The sequence below is a fragment of the Hemicordylus capensis genome, chromosome 5 (assembly GCF_027244095.1).
Source record: "Hemicordylus capensis ecotype Gifberg chromosome 5, rHemCap1.1.pri, whole genome shotgun sequence".
Taxonomy (NCBI): domain Eukaryota; kingdom Metazoa; phylum Chordata; class Lepidosauria; order Squamata; family Cordylidae; genus Hemicordylus; species Hemicordylus capensis.
This window is the reverse complement of record NC_069661.1, coordinates 225312910-225325439: the sequence shown is the minus strand read 5'-3', so window position 1 is coordinate 225325439 and position 12530 is coordinate 225312910. Positions and strand designations below refer to the sequence as shown.

General features: G+C 39.6%; 1 protein-coding gene across 2 annotated transcripts in view; it reads left to right on the top strand.

The window, feature by feature from the left end:
- Positions 1-591: 591 nt before the first annotated feature.
- WASHC4 (WASH complex subunit 4) overlaps positions 592-12530 on the top strand; it is an 82846-nt gene continuing 70907 nt past the window's right edge. For both annotated transcript variants that reach the window (XM_053254500.1, XM_053254499.1), the window contains exons 1-6: positions 592-747; positions 6096-6235; positions 8336-8389; positions 8541-8606; positions 8766-8811; positions 11056-11123. In XM_053254500.1, coding sequence (XP_053110475.1) covers positions 687-747; positions 6096-6235; positions 8336-8389; positions 8541-8606; positions 8766-8811; positions 11056-11123 — 435 coding nt within the window. In that variant the 5' untranslated portion in view covers positions 592-686. The remainder of the gene's footprint in view (positions 748-6095; positions 6236-8335; positions 8390-8540; positions 8607-8765; positions 8812-11055; positions 11124-12530) is intronic.

Below are 12530 nucleotides of genomic sequence, written 5' to 3'. Positions count from 1 at the left end.
CGGAACCATCCACAGCTTGGCGTGCAGGGGCCGAGGTCAATTTTTTAGCACATTATTACATTAAAATTAAAATTTATTTGTGGATCTATTCCCCCTGTCAATGGACCCCAAGTTTTAACCAAGAATTGTAGCCAGAAAATAGGTCCTGTACCTGCTCAATCAGTGGGGCCCCTTGAGTGCAAGGCAGCCCAAAATAAATGCCAACTCTTCTCCTCTCCCTAAATTGCCGTTGCTTTCAGGCTGCAATCCTAGGCCTGCTTATATGGGAGTAAACCTCACTAGGTACACATGGAACATATTTCGGGGGGGGGCGGGGGCGGGACACACACAAAAAAACCTTGCATAGGACGGCGCTATAAGGCTGTTTCCAGTTCCTGTGTTGCTGCGGGATACCTGGGGGCCAGTAAGAGCCTTATGTTGTGCAGGCCTGGACTACCGGTTTGCTGCTGCTGCTGCTGCTGTTTTAAACTTCGGCATGCTGAGGACTCGCCGCCGCTATCCACGCACTGACCGGCAGGGATCGCTGTTGAACACACTCCGTCCAAGGCCTCCAGCGGCCCCTTTCTCCCCGATACCAGGACTACATCTCCCAGAATGCTGCGCGGGCGTGGCCGGAAGCCTCGCGCCTGTGAGTCGAGGGGGCTGGTGGTGGTGCTGTTCTCGCCGCCGCTGGGTGTGGGTCAGTCATGGCGCTGGAGACCCTTTCGCCGGATTGGGAGTTCGACCGTGTCGATGACGGCTCTCAGAGTAAGCGCGTGGAAGGAAGGAAGGAGGCGGGAAGCGCGTGTGCCGCTCACTGGGGGAGCCAAATAGGGGTGTATTTTTGGGGGGCGGGCGCGGGGGGGGGGTGAGTCTGTCTCCCATGAAGAGAGTCAAGCAAAATTTGCAGGCAGAATTTCGCCTCCCCCCCGCGAAGGAGGGCGCCCCACTTTGCCCCTCAATACATTCACGACCCCCCCCCGCAACACCTGACCAGGGAGGGAGGCCTTTCCCCTCTCGCTGCTCCTCGCTTTAGCTCTGCCGCCCTGGCGGGGGCGACGCTCGAGACCCCTCTTCGGGGCATAAATTGGCTCTGCAGCTTCAGCCATCCCTTCCCGCACAGCCAAGGTGGCTGAAGGGTAAAAGGGTGAGTTGAGTCACCTGGGCAGGATCGCATCTTTCCTTCCCGCTCCCCCTTTAAAAAAACACAAACGGAATATGTATTTCTTTCAAGAGAAACGCAGCCTATTCATTCCCTGCAACAAAATGCACACAGGGATGCCTCTCTTGAAATAGAGGGAGAGAGTGCCATAGAAACTTCTTGAAGTCTTGCAAACCAAATTCTGGTAGTAACTAGTGAAAATGGCTCCCGGTTTCAAATTCAGTATTGATCGCTTTCGCCGCTTCTGCTGTGTCCCGAATTTCCCAAACATTCGGTCCTACATGGTCGGACTCTTCAAACTTCAGTCCAAAGACTAATTTGATCCGAATAATACTGAATGTGTTGTGACATTGAGACTAATTAGTTCTGGGTAGTAGTGAATTTGAAGTGACATTGAATCACTTCAATGTGTTTCCCCGCTGTACTATCTTCTAAATTAGGGGTTTCCAACCTTGGGTCCTCAGATGTTGTATGTAACTTGCATGATGCAGTCCCTGTTCTAAATAATAATATACTCTTTATGGATTAACTTATCCTGCTGTCTTTTGATTCCACAATCACAGTTGCCAACTCAGATTTGAGCCCTTGCTCTACCCATAATTAGGCACTGGGAAAGGTGTTAAAAATGATCCCATTTTACAGTTCTTGAGTCCTGTTCTCCCCCCCCTCGCCCCACCTCCCTTGTAAGTAAGACTTAAAAAAAAAAAGTAGTTAAGACATAAGTGGTCTTGTAGGCATCATATGGATGAAGTGTGAATTCTGCTCCTGGGTAGTGTTTGTGAGCCTAGAACTAGAGGTGGTGATAGTTTACATTTTAAATCTGGAACGAGAGTGTGTTATCTGTTTGCCACTTGAACACACCTATCTTCAAGATCACTGGTATGGATGAGATGCACCTGGATAAGTTTTATCTAGTCTTTTGTGCTGACAGTTGGGAGTTCATGACTGATAATTTAGTCTTGTCAGTCTTACCCAAGTCTTTAATTGCATTTTTCAGGAGAAGTGGGCATTCTAGTCTCTCTTTGTGGTTGTAAATAGGAAAGTGAGCATTGCTGACCAGTGCAAATAAAATAAAATAAACACAGAAGTACAAGTCAAGGTCTTGTGCCACAAATTCGGGAAGGAAAGTTGCTTTGGGATCTGAGACAGTTTTCCCCTGTAGCATTCAGTGGAGACCTTTTTGTTGCAACATAGTGTACATCAGCTGACTGTAACAGACTTCTGAGTGCTGAGCACAGCGTGATTCCTGTAAATGCTCCTCCCAGTTGGGGTGGTTTCCTTTTATTTTAGCAAGCAATTCCCTTATTCGTAGTAATACTTTCCTTTCTCTTTGCCTCTTTTTGTGGGTTTCTTTCTCACAATATTTTTCATTCTTTTAGAATAGTATGGTGTTTTCTTATAACAGCTTGTGCTTGTTCTTTCTCAGTGTTCTTCATTGCAAATACCATCCAAATCTTGGTATGTCTATCCTGGTCTTTTCCATTAAGTAGATATTTTCCTTCTAGATGCAGTTAGACTTTATTCCTACAGCTTCTCCTGCTTTAGCCAGAAAAATTAAGTCACGGAGAAACAATTTAGTTGCATGGTATTTGGGTTTCTCTCACTTTTCTTCTCAGTTTGAAGGAATTCACAAGTCTTTCCCAAAATATTGCATTCACAGCAGGTATGCATAGTATAAAAAATTAATCCTTGTATAAATTGTGTACACTTACAGACGATATGTGCAGTGTTCCCTCTAACAGGGATTCCCAGTTGTTGACTACAACTCTCATAATCCCCGAGCAAAAGCCATTGCAGCTGGAGATTCTGGGAGTTGTAGTCAACAACATCTGGGAATCCCTGTTAGAGGGAACACTGGACATGTGTGTCAGTATTATGCATAATATGGAATAAACTGTCATGTTGAATCCACTACACAGTGATTACTCAGAATATGTCATGAATGAATGTATTGTTTTGCATACAAGTATTCTGGAGCATTTTATTTTCATTAGTTGGATGGAAAAGTTTAATTTTTCCATCTTGACATTCTGCTTGTCCGCTTATTCTGATGTCTACAGGAGGAAAATTTAAATGTTTTTGCCTATAATTCCAGTTTTGAATATTCAAGCTAGTAGCAGACACATGAAAACTAAAAAAGAAAAGGCTGGTGGGATTTGATGTGTTCCTTTCAAATAGCTCTGCAGGAATTGTAAATTGTTAATAAGCAAAGCAGAGGAAAGCAGTTCATGTCAATTTGGCTAACGGTAGTTTTCAAAGCATTTTCCCAAAACCTTCCTGCTATGAAGTTGTGGGGCAATGCATATGATTGACTTGAACTGCAGGGGTTGAACAGTGTAAAACATTTCTCTGTTGAGTAACTCATGATCTCCAACCCCTAGCAAAGCAAGTTGAAAGTTGTAGGCTTATCATGGAGCCAGCAGTAGGCATTGGCTTTTACATGATCTCTGTCCCTTGTGCTCGTAACCAGGAAGTGGTTTTAGGAATTGTTCCCTGGAAGACTTTGTGAAACCTGTCCCATTGATGCAGAAATCCTTTGTGAACTTTACATTTTTACTAGTGGACATGCCGAAAAATATATCAGGGCCCATGACCTAGATCTGTATACAAATACAGGCTTTCAGACCTTTGGCTTTAGTGTTAATATCTCAATTTTAGTTTCAAACTTTTCTTTAAGTGTTCAGGCATTTGGTGTTCTTTTGCATCAGTATATCACTCTGTATTACTTCTTATTTTGTGATGCTAAAAATGTAAACCTTAGCAAAGCTGTAGACTGTTTTACTCCACACATATTGCTTTCTTTCTCCAAATCTCTTTACTTTTAAGAGGAACTGAACAGACATTCATCATAAACAATAGTGTCTAGCTGGTTCTGTAGAAAAGAAAATCTGAGTTACCTGTTTTTCTCAGTGTGGCTAAATGAAGAAATTAGATCTGCATTAGAGCATGAACTCTTGTAAGCAAAAACATAGTTTTGAGTTCTTCTAATCCCTAGTTAACAACTTCTAGATGTAGTAACAAATGAAGAGCCCTGCTGGGTCAGTCCAAGTATCTCTCCAGTCCAGTATCTTAACAATAGCCAGATGCTCCCCAGAAGCCTAGAAGCAGCAGGACATGAAGGCAACATTCTCTTCACCTGTGTTTGCTCCTCAGCATCTGGTATTATGAGGCACTCTGCCTTTGAACATGGAGGATCTACTTAACTACTGTTGCTAAGAGATTACTTATCTCCTATAAATTTGTTTTATTTTCTTGTTGTCTTCTCAGCCAGCCATTACCAGTTATTATGTTAACAAATTACATAATCAAATTATGCTTTATGTGAAGTACTTTTTTCTTGTCTGTGCTGAAGCTGCTGCTGATCAGCTTCATTGGATGACCCTGATTCTCTCTGTTCATTTGTCCACATCGATAACAGCTTCCCCTTCTTCCAGTCTTCTTTTGAGATGGGGCAATTAGTATTCAAAATGTGGCTGCCTGATAGATTTATATAAAAGCGTTATGGTATTGCCCACTTTAATTTCAGTTTCTTTCCTTATAATTCCTAACATGAGTTTGCCTTTTTCATTGTTGCTGCACATTGAGTTGATAATTTAATGGAGTTGTCCACCCTAATCCTAACAGTGTTCCCTCTAACAGGGATTCCCAGAGGTTGTTGACTACAACTCCCAGCATCCCCAGCTGTAATAGCCTTTGCTTGGGGATTATGGGAGTTGTAGTCAATATCATCTGGGAATCCCTGTTAGAGGGAACACTGGCCCCAGGATATTGTTCTTGATAGCCATAACCATTTCTGATACTTTCCATGTTAATATGATTTTGCACTTTCTTAACACTGAGCATTTGCTATTTTGTTGCCCATTTACCCCAGTATGGACAGATCCATTTGGAGCACTTAACCATTTGCACCCTTAGAGTTTATCAATAACTGCCAGTAATTTATGAATAGGTTAAATAGCAATTGGCCCTAATACAAGTCTGTGGGAGATGCCAGTGACTATTGCCCTCCTTTGTGATAACTGTCAGTTTTAGCCATATCTTCTGCTTCCTGTTCTTTAACCAGTTACAAATTCTCTTATTCTGTGATTGCTTACTTAGGCATCTTAGGTGCAGGGCTTGGTCTAACGCTTCTAGGATATCCAAGTAAATGGTATATTCTGGATCAATCCTATTTACATGTTGACGCTCAAAATATTGTACAAGGTTGATGAGGCAGGTCTTTCTTTGCAGAAGCCATGCTGATTTTTCCTCAGCAAGGCTTGTTCTTCTATAATTATCTTAGTTTTAATAATGTGTTCTATTGTGACTGAGATTAGGCAAATTAACTATAATTTCCCATTTCCTCACTGACCCCTTTTTAAAATCTGGTGGCGTGCTGTTTACTTTCTATTCCTCTGGTAAGACAACCAGTATTGGTGACATTGCATAGTTTTCTTAGAAGATCAATAATTTTACATTTGAGTTCTAAAATCTGCTTGTGTAGAAATGCTAGAAAGGAGTTACTGTTGAATTATAATGTAGCTTAATTGAAATGACTAACAAATGAATTGCATGTGAATAAAGTACACTAATAATGCTGTGTCATTAATGATAGGTTTAAGAAGTCATAAATAATTTGCACTATGTAATATGGTAGAAAAGAGAGAACACAGAAAAATAGGCAATGTGAACAGGTAAATCAGTTATAGTCATAAACCTGATATTTGACCATCTGAATGTTTCTGTGATATGAATATATGTTGTCTTGACTAAAATTTTTCTGTTTTGCGCTAATAGGTCACTTACCGAAAGAGGAATAAGGAAAAAATGTCCTATGTGGGAATAGATCTTCTTTAAAAACTAAAATAGACACAAAGCTGTATTGATATAGCTATTTTTTTGTACTGAAAGTTTAAGGAATTGTATTGTGATTACATAAATCTGTCATCACAAAAATAATATTATTTATTCTTAGAAATCCATGCTGAAGTACAGTTGAAGAATTATGGGAAATTCCTTGAAGCATACACTTCCCAACTGAAGAGAATTGAAGATGCGCTGGATGACTCCGTGGGAGATGTTTGGGACTTCAATCTTGATCCCATTGCATTAAATGTATGCTTCCATTAATACACATCTTTTCACTTAATTTTGCTGAGTAACTAATATAAACTTTTCAGGCACTTGCAGTTGAGCACAGAAATATTTGTGCTAAAGCTCTGTGTAAAGCAGCAGTGCTTTACATCGTTTTGTATATATAAACCCCATTGATGGGAATAGATCCTTTGTAGAGCTGTATGTAGAATTATAACTGTAATATCTAACATTCAGCTGCTTTACAAAGATAATTACACAGTTTTGAGCAAACATTAGTAAGAGGTAGAGATAAAACTGTCCTTGTGTTTTGCATAAAGGCCAATGGTCAATTAGCCAAATAAATCTTGAATTTAATTTAACACCTATATAAACTCATATGCTGCTATTCATAAGCTAAGAGTAGTTCAGATTAAAATGACAGTTCTTTCATCATATAAAATATAAACATAATGATTAGGAACTATTGGTGCGAGTTCTCTGGCCGGAGAAAGCTGATGATCTGAGCTCCCTGGCCTGAGCTCCTCCAATGAAGAAAAAAGAGAGGGAGGGAGAAAGAGAAAAGGACATAGTGCAAAAACAAAGCATAGTGATTGATGTACTGCACAAGGATATGTCAGCCCAGTAATGGTGCATGTATGCAACTTGTGCAAATAAAGTTACACAAGAGTAAGCCTACTATGTCTAATTTAATTACTCATGTGTAATGTTTGCGCACCATTTGTGCAACACTACTGGGCTGACATACCCTTGTGTGGTATTAAAAAGTGCTATGATGGAAAACCTGTGTGATAAAAGCTGAAAAATGAAAACATGGAATACTTGATAAAGAATAGAGAATCAATAAATTATTGTTAACTTACGCTGGGATCCACACCCCTCAATATCCTCCTGAAGTTTGTGGAACCCTCCAGAGTAGTACCCCATGAGATCTAAGGAGATTCTACTAGAAGAATAAATGATGTGCATGCATGTGTAGAAATGCTTTGTGCATCTGGTCCCCTCTAGATGCCAGCCATAATTTGTATTTTTACTGAGTCTGCCCCCATTTCTGTGTGTTGCTGGATCATTACTTGATATATCTGAAGAGTTGCAGGGATCCAAAGCTTCCAGGAAATGATATATTATCTTCTGGAAGTGCTTTCCTTAATCCCAGTAGAAGTGCAGATGGTCAAATGTACTCTCATTTTACATGTTCCTTCCAGGGGTGGAACAGACTCAGCCTAAACCAACTTATTTTTAGTACAAACAATAACAGAAGCTTATATGAATGTACCTATGTGCATAAATGGGCCTATAGCAAGTACAGATTGAAATTATTTGATCTCTTTTCTCTTTTCCTATTGCAAAACATTTGTTTGTGTTTCCCCCTGAACGTCTCTTTCATGAATGTAGATTCTATATACTGTATAAACTTTTCAAATGGCTGCATATCTGTTATAATGACAAAACTCAAAACTCTGAGAGTGCATTTTTAGCAAGCCTTTGAATGCGAGCAATATTGCTCCTGTATGCTAGTAGTTCTTCACAGAAACCGTCCACTGCTACTATCTGGCACACCTACAAATAGCAGAGTATAGGTTGGGAAGACACTCCTTGGGAGACCTCTTCCATTTTATAGATATTATTTATTTAGTTTGTTGTTAGAATGAAGTTTTGAAAGAGCTCTCCTAGCTCTCTGCTTTTTGTTCTTTCTCTCTGCAGGGGAATAGGACAGGAAGCTTTCTTTTCAAAGGAGAAAAGATAATCTCTATAGCCTGCCAGTAGCATAAAATAATAATAATAATAATAATAATAATATTATTATAATAACAGCAACAACATTGACAATAAAATTCAGCCATTCCAGGTCCTTGGGAAGGACTCGATGTCTGGATAAAACAAACCAGTCAATAACACCTGTCTGACTGTGTAAACAAGAAATAATAATAATAATAATAATAATAATAATAATTAGGGTGGGTTTTTTTTACACCATGTAATTGCATTTGGGATTTGATTTGAAAGAAGCAAGTAACTTGCAGTAGCCGAGTTAGTGTAATTTAGATAATTTTGCCTGTTCAGTTACATGACAAATCTTCTGGCTTTCTTAAAAATGTTTCTGTGTTTGCTTAATTTTAGCTTTTGCCTTATGAACAGTCTTCCTTACTTGAACTCATAAAAACGGAAAACAAGGTAAATTGCTTTAGTTTCAAATACTTGTTTTATTACAAAAATGATTGTAAATGCTCTGTCTCATACATCTTTTTCTTCCTTTGAGGGGAGAAGTAATTTTTATTTTTGTGCTGTAGCTGTACTAGTCTGTTTTTCTGTTTGATTTATTCAGGTTCTAAACAAAGTCATCACTGTGTATGCTGCTCTTTGCTGTGAAATCAAGAAATTAAAATATGAGGTAACATCTTAAAGTGAGAATTTGTCAATTACAAACTGATGTCTCAGTTTCGTAGTATGTTCATGTTCTACTGTTTACAGATGTAGCCGTGTGTGTTCTGTGTTGAACCTTTATAGAGTTCTTGTTCAAGGAGAAAAAAATCTCTTCTTTTGTTTCTAGGCAGAAACAAAATTTTATAATGGCCTCTTGTTTTATGGAGAAGGAGGTAAGTACTGTAGCTATGCTGATATGTGAAGATTCCTTAATAGTTATTGTTTTGAGGTTAAAATGAACTCTAATGCTGTGCATAGTAATGTAGCTCAAACATGGTTTGATTCTTGAGGGAACCAAAGAACAGCTCATCTGGCCTGTTCAAATATTTTGTTGACCTCTGATGGGCAATCTCCTACTTGGGTTGACCTTCTCCCCGTACATTGTGATGGACACAGTTTTCTTTTGTTCTCGGTGGGCCAGCAGCAGTGTGGAAATAGTGTTCCAATCAGCACCTATTACCTGCTGTGTCCCTGTCCTCCCCGCCCCCACAATACCGCACATCCATGTCAAAATGCTATGTGGGGCATTGTAGGGAGGAAAATGTGGCCAGCAGTCACTGGCTGGAATGCTGTTGTTGCTGTTGGCAGCCTGCTGAGAATGAACAAAGCCTGTGGCCACCACCACAGTAATGGGGACACTCAGCTAGCAGTCCCCATTTGCCGGCTGGGCCTGATTCTTCCCTAGGGGCAGTGCAGGCATTAGCAGTGGGCTCTCCTAGGGTTTTGGTGCCTTGGCAGCTGTCCAAGAGTGCCAGCCTTAGGCTGACACCGGCTCTGCACATGCAGAGAAAGCTGTGAATGTTTTGGTATTTGCAAACACATTGTGATGCTTGCATTTCAAATAACTTTGCTGGGCTGAAACCAACTGATGGTATTGAACCAAAGAATTTCACTGACAAAAGGAGTGCTTTGCTTAATTCTGAATTCTTAATATTTTAAGTAAACTTTAATAAGAATTATTATTTATTATTTAAGAATAATAAAATAGTAATTTACAATGTGTGGTGGTCTGTTCTGTGACGAGATCTGCTGCATTTTGAATACAAGTTCAGTGCAGAATTTTGAGTAGAAGTCTTCATGTCAGTTTAGAAATTATGACCACACACAAGAACTGTTGGTAGTCATAGTAATTTGATGGGAAATGATGGCAAGACCTTGATAAATGATGACATGTGATGGGGAAGGTGTTACTGCCAAAATGATGATGAGGCTGAGCATGGAAATGGCAGGTCACCTGGTCAGAACCTTCAGGCAGTGCTGAATACTTTCTGTGGTTTGAGGGCAAGTCACATCAGTATGATGAATGAGATCACACTGCTTTCAGAACAGTCTTTTGAAGACTGATTCACTCTTGCTTTGAAGGAAGAAGAGGCTTTCTAAGGTCTTAGGATAGTGATTGCTATAGAAGTGCAATATACTTGGTTTCTAATTTAGTTGGTAAAGGGAACATTTCTAATACCTGCTGGTTGTATTACTCACAAAAGAAGTAGGCTGTTAATGGTGTTTTGGGTGAAGCCGTTTAAAACTGCCAGTAACCCTCTCATGCTGTACTTTTATTAAAATCCCTTTTGAAAGAGATAGTGATGTGCTGCCAAAACAGAAACAAAGCACTTACTTTGATTTTCTGCCTAACATTCATGAAGCAAAAAGAGAGCTGCAGCAGCTGCAAGATCCGCTTTTTAAAATCAATTGTTTATTCCTGACTATGTGTTGATTCAACCATTTAAGTAGAGCCAGCAAATGCAGTAGTGGGCAGGACATCTGAGTACCATGCATGTACCATGCTTAGGGAGAATTTTTGTCAGGTGCATTTGCTTCTGTCGTGGGATTGGAGTGATGAGAAAAGCTGTATAAAGATCACTTCCATGTTAGGAAACTAGATTTACCCTGTGTGTACACAGTCAGCATGCAGCAAGCACATGCATTTGTTTTGCTCTGTGAGCATTTGGTTCCTCATGGCATGCACATAAATAAGCCACTTTTTTTTTTGCACCTGCTGGTGTACATGTAAAATACTCATCTAAGAAATTTGTCACTAACTAAAGGTTCCCTGAGTTTTGATTTATTAAAATATAAGGTCAAATGGCAGGCATTCAAGGAAATATATCTGGTCAGTGTTCCCATAAAACATACATTTTCTATAGATAATAATATAATTATTTCTTTGTGAATAGGACAGTCTTGATTATCTTTGTGTGGTAAGGACTAAGGCAGCATTAAAAATGATAAAAGTATTGGCTAACAACCCCTCCCCCCCGCTTTTTGAGTCCATTGGAAAAGCACTGTTTTTGTAGTAGTATGTTTTAATGGTGTTATGGCTCAAATGAAATAGGTTATAAAACCTTTGGCATAATTAATTAATAGGGTAGCTGATGCATTTTCTGATACTAATGTAACGTCCATATTTGCCTTTCAAGCTATGGATTCCAGTAAGTTGGAAGGAGATAGCCAAATACAGATGGGAAGATTTATTTCATTTTTACAGGTAAAGTGTATGACACAGTTCTGTAACTCTGCTTTGTGTTTTTTCTGATGAATAATGGACTTCATAATTTTGGCTTGCTACTTGAGATCATTTATTTTTGTCTAAATGCTTGCTTAAACCCTCTTTGAATGTATACAGCATTTTGGAGAGTTGAAGGCAATAAAGGCTGTGGTCTCATGACCAGAACTATTGCAGTTAAAGAGTTAACCACAGTTGGTGAGCCCTGTGTGCTCCCATGGAGTATGTCATGGAAACCCAGAATTTCCAGGCAGTCATGGCTAAATTGTTGCGATTAACCAGCATTTAATAGATAACTGGAGTTAACGATCCTGGTTAAATGCTGGTTAACCAAAGCGATTTAACCAGGATTGCTTGGAAATTCCAAGTTCACATTATACAGGTGAAACTCGGAAAATTAGAATATTGTGCAAAAGTCCATTAATTTCAGAAATGCAAATTAAAAGGTGAAACTGATATATGAGACAGACGCATTACATGCAAAGCGAGATAAGTCAAGCCTTAATTTGTTATAATTGTGATGATCATGGCGTACAGCTCATGAAAACCCCAAATCCACAATCCCAGAAAATTAGAATATTACACGGAACCAAGAAGACAAGGATTGTAGAATAGAACAATATCGGACCTCTGAAAAGTATAAGCATGCATATGTATTCAGTACTTGGTTGGGCCCCTTTTGCAGCAATTACTGCCTCAATGCGGCGTGGCATGGATGCTATCAGCCTGTGGCACTGCTGAGGTATTATGGAAGACCAGGATGCTTCATTAGCGGCCTTCAGCAATTCTGCATTGTTTGGTCTCATGTCTCTCATCTTTCTCTTGGCAGTGCCCCATAGATTCTCTATGGGGTCAGGTCAGGTGAGTTTGCTGGCCAATCAAGCACAGTATACTGTATACTTTTCAGAGGTCCGATATTGTTCTATTCTACAATCCTTGTCTTCTTGGTTCCATGTAATATTCTAATTTTCTGGGATTGTAGATTTGGGGTTTTCATGAGCTGTACGCCATGATCATCACAATTATAACAAATTAAGGCTTGACTTATCTCGCTTTGCATGTAATGCGTCTGTCTCATATATCAGTTTCACCTTTTAATTTGCATTACTGAAATTATGGACTTTTGAACGATATTCTAATTTTCCGAGTTTCACTTGTATACTCACAGGTTGCGCATGGGGCTCACTGATTGCAGTTAACACTCTAACTGCAATCGTTCTGGTTGTAAGAACGCAGCCAATGTAGTTTCCTGTGTTCTTGGGTCTCTAGTCATCTAATTTTGCACGTCTGCTATTAACTTGCAGAAGTATTTTCTTGAGGCTTGCCTCAGATACATCTGTCTTGAATGCAGTGAACATCTGTCTTGAATGCAGTGAAAGCGTTTCCAAA